The sequence below is a fragment of the Typha angustifolia genome, chromosome 7 (assembly GCF_048772165.1).
Source record: "Typha angustifolia cultivar Huaian chromosome 7, ASM4877216v1, whole genome shotgun sequence".
Classification (NCBI taxonomy): Eukaryota; Viridiplantae; Streptophyta; class Magnoliopsida; order Poales; family Typhaceae; genus Typha; species Typha angustifolia.
Window position 1 is genome coordinate 2,412,449 of NC_133245.1, and position 16,155 is coordinate 2,428,603.

General features: G+C 36.3%; 2 protein-coding genes across 2 annotated transcripts; one reads left to right on the plus strand and one right to left on the minus strand.

Annotated features, from left to right (window-relative positions):
• Nucleotides 1-3,592: 3,592 nt before the first annotated feature.
• On the minus strand, nucleotides 3,593-7,446 carry LOC140763997 (1-deoxy-D-xylulose-5-phosphate synthase 2, chloroplastic-like). The gene is made up of 10 exons (XM_073102401.1): nucleotides 7,283-7,446; nucleotides 6,988-7,143; nucleotides 6,748-6,912; nucleotides 6,485-6,635; nucleotides 6,125-6,396; nucleotides 5,232-5,505; nucleotides 4,855-5,162; nucleotides 4,452-4,733; nucleotides 4,073-4,357; nucleotides 3,593-3,975 (listed from the first exon to the last, which is right to left on the minus strand). Exons 1-10 carry the CDS (start codon nucleotides 7,370-7,372, stop codon nucleotides 3,829-3,831), a joined length of 2,130 nt encoding a protein of 709 aa, XP_072958502.1. The 5' UTR covers nucleotides 7,373-7,446; the 3' UTR covers nucleotides 3,593-3,828.
• A 5,589-nt stretch (nucleotides 7,447-13,035) lies between these two features.
• On the plus strand, nucleotides 13,036-15,894 carry LOC140762851 (uncharacterized). Its single transcript, XM_073100822.1, has 5 exons — nucleotides 13,036-13,312; nucleotides 14,351-14,523; nucleotides 14,668-14,766; nucleotides 14,860-15,011; nucleotides 15,106-15,894. The coding sequence occupies exons 2-5, from the start codon at nucleotides 14,353-14,355 to the stop codon at nucleotides 15,482-15,484; spliced, it is 801 nt and encodes a 266-aa protein (XP_072956923.1). The 5' UTR covers nucleotides 13,036-13,312; nucleotides 14,351-14,352; the 3' UTR covers nucleotides 15,485-15,894.
• Nucleotides 15,895-16,155: the final 261 nt, after the last annotated feature.

Here is a 16,155-nt window from a genome sequence, read left to right on the forward strand (position 1 = left end):
AATGGCCACGAATAAAACTTTCACAGAGAACCAAGAGTGGCTACTTAATTACCACCACATCTCACTCTTTCAAGCTTCTGGGACTTGGAAATATGGGTCAGAGCTTGCTGCTTACTTCTCCATGATTTGTTTATAGCCAAGATTCACTTCAGGCTAAAGTTTGTGCATAGAGAGCTGAAACCATGCAATGCAGTCCCACTTCCCAATACCACCTCTCTCTCTCTCTCTCTCTCTCTCTTAAACTCATTCAGCTTTAACTGGGGACAAGGGAGGTCCCATTTCGATGAATCCAAGTAAGCAACTAAACATAATATCCTTTACCTCCACTGTCCCAGTGCTTGTGCCCAGGTACAACTTGTAAGCTTCATCCCAGAAAACAAAAGGGTCCACCATAAAGACGGAGCGATAGTATGATGCCATGGTCACGCGATGAGTCCCTCTGGGCCTGTTACCTTAGGCCCACAAGCCTTCATGTAAATATGTTATCTTTCTTCATCTTCGTCTGTGATCATGGAAGTATCCAAGGTTCTTGTATGGCATCCTAAGTTCTTCTTCTCCATAATACGTCCATTAATATAAGTTAAAGTAGATTCTGGTTAAGTTGTGAAACCATTGCTCCATTTAACTATATAAATATATTAGCCACCGTTAGATTTTTCCGCTCTAAAAACTATTTTATCCTTATTTTTAAATAACATAAATAGAAGAAAAAAAATTGAGAATAAGACGAATATATATGATCCTGAAGTCGATGAACTAGAATGAAAATTTGAGCTTGTTGCTAGTATTCAAGATTTATCATAGACTAAACAATTGCAGGAACTTGACATATAAACAACAGTAGAAGATGAATGACCTCCAGACTGTAGCAGAGGTCTGAATCAGAAGAAAGGAGACATTTAGTTCAGTCAGTACTCAGTAGCAATAATCACTGCTGAAGATTCTTTTTTTGCTTTAAAAGCCAACGCCAATGTGGACGAATGGGATCAACTCCATCCATTGAGAAACTGAACACGATGAGGAATAGTATCTTAAACAAACAAACAAACAAACATACATACATCTGCTCAAGAGTAGCTCAGCATTTGTGAGGGAGAAACCATTGCCAGATTTTTCTTCTTCTACTTCAGTAGCTAGCCTGGAAAAACTCTGTTTTTAACTCTAAAAATTTGAAAGTAATGTTTTCTTGGGGTAAATAATTTGCCAAACAGTTCATCTGAATACTAATATATTTCATAAATTATTTTAGGTTTTAAATAACGACTAATATCACGAAGGAGATCTATGTAACTGCTCACATTAGATTTCAACTCTGATTACTGGATGAAGAGGTTCATCGTACTTTTCACATGAAGACGACTTTTGACTTATTTCTAATCTTGCATTCGCAGCTACGTGATATCTTTTACTGGTCAACAACGATCTCAAATCACGTCAGTTAAGCTTGTGGTTCATAAATCATAAGTACAGTTGATCCTCGTGAATTGTTTAGCATCATGAAGCGTTGAAGAGAAAATGTTTATAAACGATTTGATTGACTGTAAGTTTGTGAAAGACATACATGCCTGCGGACTATTATTTCTTTTCTGAGGGAAATTTGCAGACAATTCCCTACATAATGGGGCTTTTATGGGTTCAGTCTTACCTCATACTTTTCTTTTTTTTAATATAAATTACATTAATAGGTGGGTGAGGCGTCCAAAAAAAAAAAAAAAGCGACATATTGATGCTCCGCACGTGTAGGGTGTTGACAGCATTAGAACACAAAATAGAGGTTAACTTAGGCATCCCTGAGCCTTCCATTTAGCATGGTTTGCCAGCCAGTTGGCGATAGCATTTGCTTCTCTAGGTACATGGGTCAGTTTCATACTGTTGAAGATACCAAGGAGATGACAGATGTCAGTGAACACATTCTTCATATTTTTCTCCCCCTTGTTGATTTTGAGAGCGTTTATAAGTTGAAGTGAATCTGACTCCACCAAAAGTCTCTGAATGGTAAGCCTCATACATACTTAACAAAACATAAATATTCTATTTTTTTATTTATTTTAATATTTTTTAAAATTCTAAAGTCTTATTCTATCAAAGCTTAAAATATTAAACAAACTCTATATGTTTACATATTTTTTGGTAAAACATACTTCTGTTTTGTTCTTTTATTTTCGTAAATTTCCTCCTTTTTTTTTTCCGGGCTAATGCATGCAAGCAAAACGTTGCTTAGAAATTAGAAACATGCTTCACAAAGAAGAAAGAACAGTGGTTGAAACCAAAAGGATGGAGAGAAATTGTCCAAACTTCACTTAGCATTGTGTGATGGTTGTCTGTTTTTTATTCCTGAAGTCCTGAGGATAAAACAAAGCTTTCGAAATCAGGAGGTTTTGAGAAATGTTGACATTTTCCATTGATATGATAAAGTTAGTTTGGACTAAATGAAACTATGAAGTTTGATGAGGGCCAGATTATTTCTATGACTCTCTCTATTATAGTATTACAGCTAAACATGAAAAATAATGACTCTTCTCTAAGCCATGAATATAAAATAATCTTATAAATTTATTAACCTAGTATTATTAATAAAGTTGTAGATAATTAAATAAAAAATTTAAGCACATTAAAAGTATCGATCATTTTAGTTTGAACATAACTATAAAGGGATAAAGCGACACAAATTAAACTATAGATGAGTAAAGTGAATTCAAACCCGACTGCGACCTTAGAGGTGAAATATAATGTTTTATTAATAATTAAGATAATATCTGTGCTTCACGCAGCTGCCTAATGTGTAATTTAATTCACTGATTTCTAGAGAAAGTGGCAAATAAAATTAATCTTCAGATCTTAACATGTGTAAAACAATTCTAATATAAAATCCTTAAATATTCTGCTTGAAAAAAGACAATAATAATTGACCCTAGAAAACAAACTCCACAAATCCAGCTCAGACTTGCACTGGAATAGACGCTGGATCTAAGTTGTGGAATCACATAGGCCTTATTTGATTGAAGAATAAGATATTTTATTACATTAATTATTGTACTTATATTATTATTTATTTACAATTCGAGGAAAGATATGTTTTTCCTTTGTGTGTGTTTGATTGCAGTACTATGACTCAACTTATTCCAATTCTATATTGGAATAAAAAAATAAGGATAAGAGATCCAGTATCCACAGTACTATTTAAACTAGATAATGGTATTTGACTATAAATCATAAATAAGATTATTTACGTTTCGATTACTTCCATAATAAGAAAATTTTGGACCAATCGTTAGGTAACTGCTTATAAAACATGATAAGAGAAATTAAAACAAAAACAAAAACAAGAACACAAGATGAGGTGGAGATTATTCGACTCCTCAAGGGAGCCTGTGTCGTTAGCTAGTCTTTTATCCTGATAAGCCTCAGAAATACACATTGAAGTGCATTTAAACGTGTTTCAAATCTTTTGTAGAAACTTACTCCCAGAAATGGATTTCATAGAGACGAGACGATCGGATTAAACTCGCGACATTTTGCTCTGGATGATATCATGTTATGTTAAATGATCTCTACGAGTTTTGAGAAATTAAGATACAACAAGGTGAAAAAATTTAAAAAAAAAAGAGGAAGAAATTATATTTGGTAATTACTGATGATAACCATACAAACATTAGAGACGATATACAAGACGTCCGTACAAAGAGAGTCTAGCAAATCACTTCCGTAATAAGCTTCTGTCGACAACTCGTTGATAGAGAATCATCGCAATCCAACCATACCCAATTATCAAAGGACTTTAGGAGTGAATTATCTTGATGGATCCCCCACATGAGAAGGTGAGCAGCATCACTTGTAGCGCAGAGCTTCTTTCGGCCTTCCTAACAAAGACAGCACTGTGGCAGCTATGTGTCTTGAAGAAAGCCCAGCTTCTTCAATCTGATCCTGAGGCGAGCCATGGTCGATGTATCTATCCGGTAGCACCATAGATCTCAACTGCAAGTAAAAGTTCTTACCACATATAAGAGAAGAGAAGAGAAGAGAATAAATTATTTATAGTAGCATGCAGAGATCAATATATATATATATATACCTTGAGGTTTCCATCCAGGAGACCGTTCAAGCTTAAGAAATGAGCCACATGAGAACCGAAACCCCCAACTGAGCCTTCTTCAACTGTGATTAGGATCTCATGCTCATGGACAAGCCTCTTTATGAGCTCTGCATCAAGCGGCTTGCAGAACCGAGCATCCGCCACGGTGACGAAAGTGTCGTGGGCTTTGAGTGAGTCTGCAGCTTTCAGGCACGTCTGAACAATTGAACCGTAACCGAGAATGGCAACTCTGTAGCCTTCTATCATAATCCTACCCTTCCCGATCTTGAGAAAAAGGCAAGGAATTGGAGGTCATGAGCATCTAATTAACAACTCAGTAGAATGTGTGTAACTTAATTTAGGGATTGTCGAGGAGTACCTCAAGGGGAGTTCCTTTATTGTCATGAGGAAGGTCAACTCCGACGCCGTTTCCCCTGGGGAATCTGAAGCAACTCGGCCTGTCGTCAATGGCTGCAGCCGTCGCGACCATGTGCATAAGCTCAGCTTCATCAGACGGCGCCATGACGATCATGTTGGGCAAACAGGCCATGTAAGTGATATCAAAGGCGCCGCAATGCGTCGGTCCATCAGCACCAACAAGGCCTGCTCGATCCAGTGCAAAGCGGACCGGTAGCTTTTGTAGATCCACATCGTGCACAACCTTCAGATATGACCCAAGTTGTTAGGTATCTTAATCAAGATGCCAGAACACCCGAGATATATATATATATATCTAATAACTATATTAATTAGCTCGTTTGTCTTTGCTTCTTCTTGTTTACCTGATCATATCCTCGTTGCAGAAAAGAAGAATAGATGGCACAGAAAGGCTTAAGGCCTTCAGCAGCCATACCAGCTGCAAATGTGACCGCGTGTTGCTCAGCAATTCCCACGTCAAAGCATCGATCAGGAAACTTCTTCTGGAAATAATTGAGGCCTGTCCCTCCGCCCATGGCGGCATGAATTGCAACTATCTTGCTGTCAGCTTCTGCTTCTTTAATAAGAGATTCTGCGAAGTACTGGGTGTATGCAAGAGTGGGTGATTTGGACTTGAATTGCTTCCCACTTGTAGGATCAAACTTGACAACACCTAAAGCAGGAGCATATGAATGAGCATGTGGATGGAGGAAATATAAAAGAAGCCACAAAGGATGTTTACCATGCATTTTATCAGGAGCTGCCTCTGCAGGGGGATATCCCTTTCCTTTCTCTGTGACGATATGGATTAGGACCGGTCCAGGAGCAGGCATAGATTTCACCTTCTGGAAAATGGTAACCAGATCGTCCAAATTGTGGCCATCTACAGGGCCAATGTAATACAGCCCAAGCTCCTCAAACAAGGATGAGCCAGAGGCACTTATCATTCCCCTTGCATATTCATCTACTTTTGCAGCAACTTCATGTGTTGGTCCTCCCATATGCTTTGTAATACCCTGTAAAAGAACTGAGCTTAGTATATTTCCATGGTTTTACACTCTTTAACATTTATTTAGCATGCAAATTGGAAATTCATTTTACTAAAATCTGATTGCACTACATGCATACATTTCAACTAATTTTTTTTAGATTAACCAGTATGGGGACCTATCGACATAAGTTGAGACAAAATACACGTACAGTTATAGACTTCTTTGGATGGACATTGACAGCAATAGGAATATCCTTCTTCAGGCTTTGGCTAGCAAAAGTTATAGTTAGCAAGTCTAAATCAATATATTTTCAGCTCTAACATTTGTATATTCTCAGTTAAATTAGATTAAAGAAAAAATCACTTCAAGCTTTAAAAAAAAATTTGATTTTTACAGCTTGTTGTTGCATATAAATGGGGAGATATCTAATCATCAAAAAGTTTTTTCCTTCTTTTTGCAAGAGTTACAGACTTTTTTACTATTTAACTCATAGGTGTTGACTCTCGTATAGGAATCTTGTCTAATCTAAATATTCATAGTTTCATACTTCTTAATCCAAATGGTCAGAAGAAATCTCCATCAGGAAAAAGGTTAAGAAAAGAAACAACAAGCAGATCCAGCAAATGGACTAAAAGATTTTCACCTTGGCTGCTTCCCGGAGCTTGCGGAACTTATTGCTCGATTGAAGCTGTGTAAGAGCTTTGCTAAGTGCCCCAACAGGTTTTGCAGGTCCGTCGAGGGTAGCTGTCGGTAAAGACACTTGCTTGTTGTCATTCAACACAACAATTAGATTGGAATCTAGGTAACCCGAGTTGTTCATGGCCTCGTAGGCCTGGCCGGCCGTCATGGCTCCGTCACCAATGACAGAAATCACATGGTTCTTCTTCCCCAACAAGTCCCTAGCTACTGCCATTCCTGTTGACGGAGCATACAAACTAGAAGTAAGAACTCTCAATTTGCAAGCTCTCTTAGTATGAGCGTTGAGATCGATAGGAGAGCTCACCAAGGCCAGCAGAGATGCTAGTCGAACTATGCCCTGCACCAAAGGCATCATAAACGCTCTCATCCCTTTTGGGGAAGCCTGCCAGCCCTGAGGTCTGTCTGATGGTATGCATCCTTGACCTCCTCCCAGTTAAAATCTTATGTGGGTAAGCCTGCAGTTGAACCAAAAGAACATCCCCATAACCAAAGGGCTCAAACCTCAATAGGGTAACAATTTTTCATATTATTAGTCATTAATTATTTGTGTCTTCCCATTTTCCTGACCTGATGGCCAACATCCCATATGATTTTATCCTCTGGGGTATTAAAAACATGATGTAAAGCCACAGTCAGCTCCACCACTCCTAAGCTTGCGCTCAAATGCCCACCAGTCTTTGATACTGAGTAAACTACGTCTGCTCTCAGCTCTGCAGCCAGTTGCTCCAAATCCTACATCCAATGCATTTTACATGATTAACAAAGCCACAAACAAATCTTAGAACAAGAGCAGGGCATCCAGATTACCTGAGAGGATAGGTTCTTCGTGTGAATTGGGTAATTAACGGTATCCAGAAGCGGAGTTGCTGGTTTTTCTCCAGAGAAATCAATCTTCCACCCGCTCGTCTCTTTCCTAATCATCACCTTAGGCTCCCCACCTGACCCACTCGCTCCCACATGGAACTGATCCAACGAGTAAACAAGAGACCGATAAAATGGATAAAAAAATCCGAACTTTACGATAGCAGAACGGTGAAAGAGAAGAAACGATCAAGACCCAGATCGTAAAACTCCACGCTGAGGTCGGAAATGGAAATTCTACCTGTCTCCTGGTATTGGTCCTCGGAGCCCGAGCCATGAAGAATGGAGAAGAAGATATATGGATTGCCATGAGCGACCCCGAAGCTTCCATTGTAGCGAGAGAAACAGAGAGGAACGAGAGAGAGAGTGAGAGGCGAGGGGGGAGAGGAGCAAGTGCAGGGAAAGAGAAGAGGTGCGAGGATTATAAAGCGTGCGTAAGAATGCGCTCGCAGCGATAAATTGTGTCGATAAGTCGCGATTTTATTTTGTCGAGCGAGATATTCTGCAATCAATTGTATCGACAAATATGTCGTCTCGCTGCGCGTCGACGGCCCGTTCCGACCCGGCTTATCGTCCGGTCTAAAAGTTCGACCGGCTTGAAACATTTCCTAAATTTGATAGGTTACTGTTCTCAAAGCAAATGACAAATGAATTGTGCCTATAATTCTCCTCATTACTCAGTAAATAATGAAATTATAATTATTCGAATATTTTATATATGTGACTAGATTAATCGATAAAAAATTAAAATATAAATATTTTCTTATTACTTATCCTTATAACCGTTTTTTTAATAATAAGAGTGTCGGCTTCTACCAATTTATTATTATTTTTATTTTTTATAAAAAAATAGATAGATAAGAGAGATAAATAAAATATATTTATTTAATTCTTATAATTTAGAAAAGTGATCGATACTTAATCTCAATCGTTTTATTAGGAGAGAGAAATTAATAGTTTTTATTTAATCATTTGCCATCGAATTTATTCAACTTAATTATTTCTGAGAAATAAAGTGGAGAGTCTATAAAGGTAAGAGTGCGAGAGTATAACATTGTTTCAATGTTTGACTATAAATATTATCACTTAGTGAGATATTAAGACTTATTTTTTATACTCAAGTAATTATAGGTCAGTCTGTAATGTCTTCGCTAAATATGAGAATAAAATTGCTCACAAGTTGTCCTTTTTATATCCTATATTATTTGGAGAGCTATGCACTAATATTTACAAGGCCAGTAGGTACTTGGCCAGCATATAATAATACAGAGAGAGAGTGAGAGTTATTGTAATCACTTCACAAGTAAATTGCTACACAATATATAGAATGCAATAAGATTAAGCATGGTTGCAGGAAATTTTGCAAAGCCTGGCAGCTTCTAGCTAGCAACCACATCTCATTATAAATTGGAGGAATTATCCATTTATATGATATATATATATATATATATATATATATATACATAACTTATGTTCCAATGCTATTTTCAAGTGAACACATGTTTTGCCTTTGTACAGGGAAAACGTTAGATTTGAAACTTCCTTGGAAGTCAATGGAAAGTCACTTCTGATAGAATAAAATATTAAAAGACCAGGCCCAACTGCTAAGTTCCAATTCATACTTGCTACGATAAAGTATGGAGAATACTTCGAAGCAGTAGTAAGATATTGCCATTATGTGACAAGCTTAAGTGAGCTTACTAAAGATTAATATTGTAGACTTGGCAAAGTTTAACACGATTCCTAACTGGCATTGTCCTTTAATTTCAACTCATGAATAAACAAAATTTACATACATACAATATATATATATATATATATATATGTTTATATGATAGCTAGTGTCATCTAAACTAGTATGGTTGTATATATCATTTATGATCCCATTGGCCGATAAAGGTAGACAAAATGGCTAGTTGAGAACGGCGACTTCTAGGTCTTTTCTTTAAGAAATCTAAACTGCCTTCCTTCATTATATGCATGCATTTGTATAAAGTTTATAGGCTCATAAAGATCAAACTTATTATTGCATTCCGCCTAGAAAGTTCCATATAACTACGTGGAATACAGTGGCTTTACGTAGCTATCAACCATTGCACTTTCAAAACTACAGCTCTCTCTCTCTCTCTCTCTCTTAAAAATACAAGGAAAGCTCCATTGAAGTCTTTAATGGCAATATTGCATATATGGATACAGCTGAAGTATTAATGATCACATGGTCCTCATGCACACTACGGTATTTCTTTTATTTTTTCCAATATATAATATACGTGCCCTGGAAGTGAATAATAACTAGTTGCATTGTAACAAAGAAGTCACTGCTTCACAGTGATGTTTAAATTAGTTTATGACACAATCTACGTAGTTAATCTTTCCTTTTTATGGTTTTTATTTGTTTTTGTCAACTCTAATGTATTCGAATGATCATAACTACACGTGTCTGTAGATACTGATATATTATTCTCTCTATAAAGCCATACAAAGAACAAGGTCAGTTTATGCAGTGATCATGTGATTTAATATTCCAAATTACTATATCACCAGTTTCTTCTTCTGCAGCATGGAGACCCACTTCTTCAAATAAAAGCTAGCTTCAGCAAGAGAGAGAGAGTTATTCTAGAGTTTCACCCTTGAATTAATTTGTAGGATAAGTATACTAGTTGTTTGTTATCTTAGTTAATTTCTTGCATTCAGAAAAGAAAATAGTTTAGGAGATTGATAACCACTTTTATCTTGGGTCTGTTGAGGTATCACATTATCTGGTGTGATATATATATATTATATGTTAATTGGGTTATGTGTTAATTCACATCTACATCGAGATATGTGTTAATTGGGTTAATTGAGGCTCCAACCCAACCATGCAGGAAGCTTCCAATCTTATATTTTTCGTCCCATTTCTTATAGTTCTTTTTCACCAGGACTGCTTGCATCTAAGAGTTTAATAAATGCAACACCCCTTAACAATATATTCACAAAGCTTCTGTCATAACCACCAAAATACTTATTGATTAACAAAGACTTGTATGCTATATATATATATATATATATATCTTTTGAGATGATTTGAAAGTGACGGAATTAATTACCATCATCTCTAGGTATGTTGGCCACTGTGCAGATAAGCAAACACATAGTGGATCTAAGACAGCTATGTAAATTGGAATACGCATTTATTCAATACAAAAATAAGATTCAAAATTAGAACAAGTTGCATTCGAACTTAATAATTCGATGATCTTAACCTCCCCCATGAAGGCTCTCTAGAGACACAACCACTATTTTAGGCCTAACACCAACCATATATAGGAAAAATTCATTAGGAGACTATAATGAAGGAACCCCAAGACTGCTCTTCTTCTTAGATAGTATTTATTATCCAAAGTGATTAACTTTCCATAGTCCAATCATGCATTATTTTGTCACACAATACTAGCCAGCTAGACCTCTCTTAATCAACAACAAGTTGCTCTTAGAAGATTGTAAGGCTTGAGATTGGCAATGTCTAGTTAAGTCTTTAGTTATCTAGTCTTAATCTCACACCTATTGACCAATATGCCTCTCTACAAGAGGGGAAGAAAAAAGGCAATAAGTGGAAGGGTTTTCCAAACTAAGCTTCAAATCTATGAGCATGGATCAACTACCCAAGTATAAGTTTCAACTATACATTGATGGGCAAAAAGACCAAATCATCTACATGCATGCATGCATGCATGCATCGACTTTACCTGATTGATAGACACTGAAATCTACTTAATCGTTGTCTTCCCAAGAGCAGTCACTGAGATTCAATCTACCAAACCACTTGGATGTAATATGATCAATTGGATGCAACCAGTAAATGAATTGCTTGCAAAGTTGCAATGGTCCTACGAATCGACTTTAAAAAAAGAAGAGATAATAAATTATAATTGACTTTTAAATATATACATAGAAATATAGTATAAATAGTATTTTGGTCATTTTACTATTTATTTAAAATAAAAAAAAAAAATAATAATATCTTTGCCCGTGTCAAAGTTACGTCTTCAAACCCCTCTTACTTCTGAGCCCGTTTATTTGAAAAAATTAGATAAATAAATAAAAAAAGGTTATTATTCTAATTCAACCAAACAGAGACTTAAATTAAAATTTAAGAACTAGATCTGTACGTATTTTTATTTATTTATTTTTAAAAAAACTATAATAAAGTGTTACATATGTACTTTGTGTAGTGGCCATCATGGCCACTCTTTTTGTAGTTAATAGTTAGTACTAGCAAAGCACGTGACTCACAAGGCGAATGTGGATCACGTTAAGCGTGGAGGTCTCAACTCGAGTTCCATTATATCGCCTGATATTTTGGAAGGTGAGAAATCGTGGAGCTATATATATATATATATATATAAAAGAAAATTTATAAGAAACACCTTATGTTTTGATTTTATTATCGTTAACATCACTATCACGTAAGCTGATAAAATTAGTTGAATTAGGCAGAAAAAAAAATATAGATGCAGTATAATTATTATTCTTATATCGTAAATTTAAGTTATCTACATAGTAATAATCTTTGAGTATATAAATTAAGAATTAATACTTCCGGCATTAGATTGGTTATAAATAAGATAAATTTATCCTAGTATTGTAATAAATATATATAGCTGTCTACGAAATCATAGACAAGAAATGAATATAATCCTATCGAATTACATGGAAGCAAACATATGGGTCAAACGTTAAATAGCCCAATATTAGGGGTTTTATTTGTGTGCAAACTTCCATATTATGTGGTATAATTGTGAAAACAACAAAGGTCTTAATAGGACAAAAGATGGTGAAATGAATAATAGCATGGGTGGGTTATGATTGTTGGATATGTCTGGGTCCTATTAGCAAAAGGACAATTTGTTATTAATTCTGATGATATTAATCAACTGTTGGAAAATTTTGATCCCCTTCTTCTTCGGAGGAGTAAAAGGGGTTATGCTGCCTTTGTCCATAACTTATTCTTTTATTTAGAGAAAATTACAAATAACGTCCTATCTTTTAATTATATTATTCAATTAAACTAAATGAAATCTACGTCGTAAGCACTTGACGGAATGAAATAGAACGATGTTATATTTCTTCCGTTTCAAATAATATTTTCATACCTTTTTTAGTTTATGAGATTAAATACTACTAGTTTTAGGCCCATTCACCACGTGGGATCTGGTGTTTGGATGGAATTTTAGTATTTGATTGGAAATTGGTATTTTAAGACTTAATTTGATTCAATAATTAATTTAATTTAATGTCAAGTTGAGTTGAATTATATGATAATTAATAGCTAATGTGCCAAAGCACCTCAATGGAATCAAGAAAGGGGTATGAGTTTAGAATCTTTGGTTTCTTCTCCAAATTAAGTAGTTATCGTGAAATATTCATGTTATTTTAATTTATTAATTCGTTTTGAAAGTTGTATTTATTTTTAACTAATTTTTTTTGTTCATCTATGAGTCTGAAGACTAGATATGAGCTGGATAAAGAGTCAATTCTTCCTAGATATAAAGACACTTAGACCCCAACAAATTTTTAACTAATATAATAAGCTGTCTATTCTAGGCTTTAAGTCGTATAAATCGTCGAACAATTGCTCTAAGCCAAACGCTGTCGAGATCTACCCTAGGCCGTTGCGCTGCTGAGTTGCTCTTCCAAACTAACTATGTTGCCAAGCTATTAATAGAGTCGACCATTGAGTCAAGCCACTAAGTCACCAAACTACCAAACAATTGCTCCACCAAATAACTCTTAACTGTCATACAGTATTATGTTTCGAATATGATCAGAGCCATTGGATCCGATGTGCTGGCGTACATCCGATCACTCGGCCCATGGGCGACAAGTATATGGGCCGAGTGGGCTTTAGAAAAATTTAAGTACTTTCTTCTAATAAGATTGAAATGTAGGTGGTGGTATGCAAAGAAGCCCTTCGTTTTACATATGTAGATCTATAAAATGCATCGTCTGATCCTGATCTGAAGGTTAATTTGATCCGTTACACTCTCGTCTCCCTCTCTCTCTCTCGCTCTCGATTCCGATCCTGACGCTTCTCGATCTCTTGCCTCACGCCGGCCCTCGATTCCCATTTCAATCGTGCCGATTTTTTCCCCCCTCTTCTAGGGTTTCGTCTCACCAAAAGTCTAGAAAGCGGAAACGAGAAGCCTCTGGGGATCTCTAAGATTGGCGTCATCTCCTCGTCCTTGATCTCTCACAGCATTCTCAAGGGCTAAGGGTATCAGCTTTTCAGGTTCTCTTTCTCTTTCCTTGTCTAGCTATGTTTTGGTTGATTTAATTTATGGCTCTGCGTTGTTGTTACTAGTTAGGCTCTCTTCTCTGAATGTGGTGGAATTTAGTTATTTTATTTTTATTTTTTTTTATTTCTCCTTAGTGAAGCCGAGTGCTTTGATGGGATTATGATCTTGGTTAGAACAATTGCATCATGCATCAACGAGTGTACTTAGTTCTGATTCTTTACACATTGGTCGTTTTTCATTTATATATAGAATCTGTAATGATGTTAACTTTATCCCTGATTTCCTTTAAGATTATCTGCAAAGTAGATTGCCTACGTGATTCGAGGATGTGGAAATTTGCGCTCTTTTTTTTTTGTTTGGTTGAAGAGAACCTCTGTTTAGAGCCTTGATTTATGAACATTAGCTAAAGTCCATCTTGGGAAATGATTAGATAACCTGCAAGTATATCCATCCACATAAAACCAACAAAAAAAATGACCCAAACAATATTTGGTTTCAGTTCAAATTCAGCCTGACCTAATCCTGATGGAGCATCAGCTAGTTCTTTTACTATTGGATGTATGTTGCATGGCATTGAAACTTGGTTGAATCATTTGCTGATAAGGTTTTAAGGAAATTTAATTAAATGTTCACTACCAAGGGTTATATATTGATTTTTACAGTGTATAGGAAATTTAAGGCACATCTCCAGTAGGTTGGATAATTGCAATTTCTTATCTTCTTTGAAGTAAACTGATTAACATTGTTGTTCAGTCTCTGAAGTTGCGGATGACCGATTTTTTTCCGTTGCATATTAAATGTGGTGTTCCAATTATTTTTCTATTAGATATTGTTCATTTCATAATTCAATCTGACAGTGAACAATATATATGCTACTCTTCGCAGAAGTGTGATACTGTGAATGTTTTTGTTTTCTTCTGAAAGTATGAGATCCTTGCCTTCTACATTACTTTGACAATTTGTTAGTCTTCTTTCAAAGAAACTGATTGACAATTCCATCTGATGTGAGATTATGCATACTATCTTTGCAGCAATGTATGATAATCTGGGCAATCCGGCTGGAGCGCAGAGACCTGCAATAGATCCTCAGCCAAACCCATTTGGCAATGCGTTTTATGGTGCGGGTTCTGGTTTCATTAAAAGTGGCTTGGGAGCATATGGAGAGAAATTTTTGGGCACAAGCTCTGAGTTCATGCAAAGCAATGTAGGAAATATGTCACTGGACAGAGTTTAATAGGCTATTGTATCATGCATTTTGGTATCTTTTGCGACATGAATATCTACTGACATGATATATGGTTCCATTGTATATGATTTGGATTCCTAATTCCTGGCTCTGATGATACAGATTAGTAGATATTTCTCCAATCCTCAGTATTATTTTCAAGTGAACAACCAATACGTGCGGAACAAGTTGAAAGTGGTCTTGTTTCCATTCTTACACAGGGTAAATTGACTCCTGCATTACTACAACCTTTATGAGTTGATGTATCTGTTTTTGAAAACTAAATGAGGAACTCCACTTTGTTTTCATCTCCAGGGGCACTGGACTAGGATAACTGAGCCTGTTGGTGGCAGACTATCTTACAAACCCCCTATTTATGATATCAATGCTCCAGATTTATACATCCCTTTCATGGCATTTGGTACTTATGTCATTTTTGCTGGCTTTTCACTAGGTTTTTTGGGAAAGTAAGTAAACTGAACACCACCATCCTATAATTTAAGAGCTACATTCTACAGCATCTTTAAGGACTGACTCAACCTTTTCTTCTCTTTTTTGTAGGTTCAGTCCAGAAGCTTTGAGTTTACAGTTCTCTAGGGGATTAGCTGGATGGCTTCTGCAGGTTGCTTTACTGAAAGGATTGTTATATTCACTTGGTGGTGCGGAGGCGCCTCTGCTTGATATTGTGGCATATGGTGGGTATGTATTTACAGGACTGTCCATGACTATTGTTTCAAGGATCTTCTGGAGCTACTCATATTACTTCCTGATGCCGTGGTTAAGCTTGTGCACGGGGGTGTTCTTGGTGAAAACCATGAAGAGGGTACTTTTCACTGAGATGAGGAGCCACGAGCACTCAAGCAGACAACACTATCTGCTTCTATTTATGGCAATTGCCCAGTTCCCCTTGTTTTTCTGGCTCGGAAAGATCGGATCATAAGAGCGCTTCCTTCTTTTCTTTTGCATCTGTTAGGGTTTTGTTGTCGATCTTGGCCTAGAGTGTCAAGTAGGTGCATAACTACTTACCAACAGATCAAGCATGCAGAATGATCTGATACCTGGCTATCAATATTGGAAATTCTATTAAGGTGGTAGTAGTTGCAAGTCTTATGGCAGATGCTAGATACTATCCATATTGTTTCAGTGAGGATAATTTGTGGAGTACTGTTGGTTGTTCATTGTGGATTAGAGAGTGGTACTTATGCGAAACTACCCCAGAAAGGGGATTTAACAATCTTTTTTTTTTTTCTCAAGATTTCATTGGCCTGATGGTACAAACTGTAGCTTGAATGTGTTGTATTATTTTGCCTCTCACCTAGTCATATAACTGCAAATTTATGCTCATCAGAAGCTTTGGATGATATCGAGTGCTGTAACTAGTTACATAAATTCTAATCAGCTCTAGGGTCACTATATTCAGGATGAGCATTGCTGGTAACATGCCGAAAACTGTAACCCACCATGGAGGATCAAAGACCTGAAGGAGGATTGCAGATTAATGAGCCAATGTTTTGGAGACAGTGTTTACCGACACTTTCGCTAGGACTTCAGATTTGTCCTTATAAGCTTTTTGTCCTTCAATTAAAAAAAAGAAGAGAAAATAATATCCAA

Coding starts and splice junctions, on each gene's coding strand:
- LOC140763997 (XM_073102401.1), bottom strand. CDS start 7,372: ATGGAAGCTTCGGGGTCGCTCATGGCAATCCATATATCTTCTTCTCCA. Junction 7,144..7,282: donor GGACCAATACCAGGAGACAG/GTAGAATTTCCA, acceptor TCGTTGGATCAG/TTCCATGTGGGAGCGAGTGG. Junction 3,976..4,072: donor TCCTGGATGGAAACCTCAAG/GTATATATATAT, acceptor TTTTACTTGCAG/TTGAGATCTATGGTGCTACC.
- LOC140762851 (XM_073100822.1), top strand. CDS start 14,353: ATGTATGATAATCTGGGCAATCCGGCTGGAGCGCAGAGACCTGCAATA. Junction 14,767..14,859: donor TGTTTCCATTCTTACACAGG/GTAAATTGACTC, acceptor TTTCATCTCCAG/GGGCACTGGACTAGGATAAC. Junction 15,012..15,105: donor TCACTAGGTTTTTTGGGAAA/GTAAGTAAACTG, acceptor TCTTTTTTGTAG/GTTCAGTCCAGAAGCTTTGA.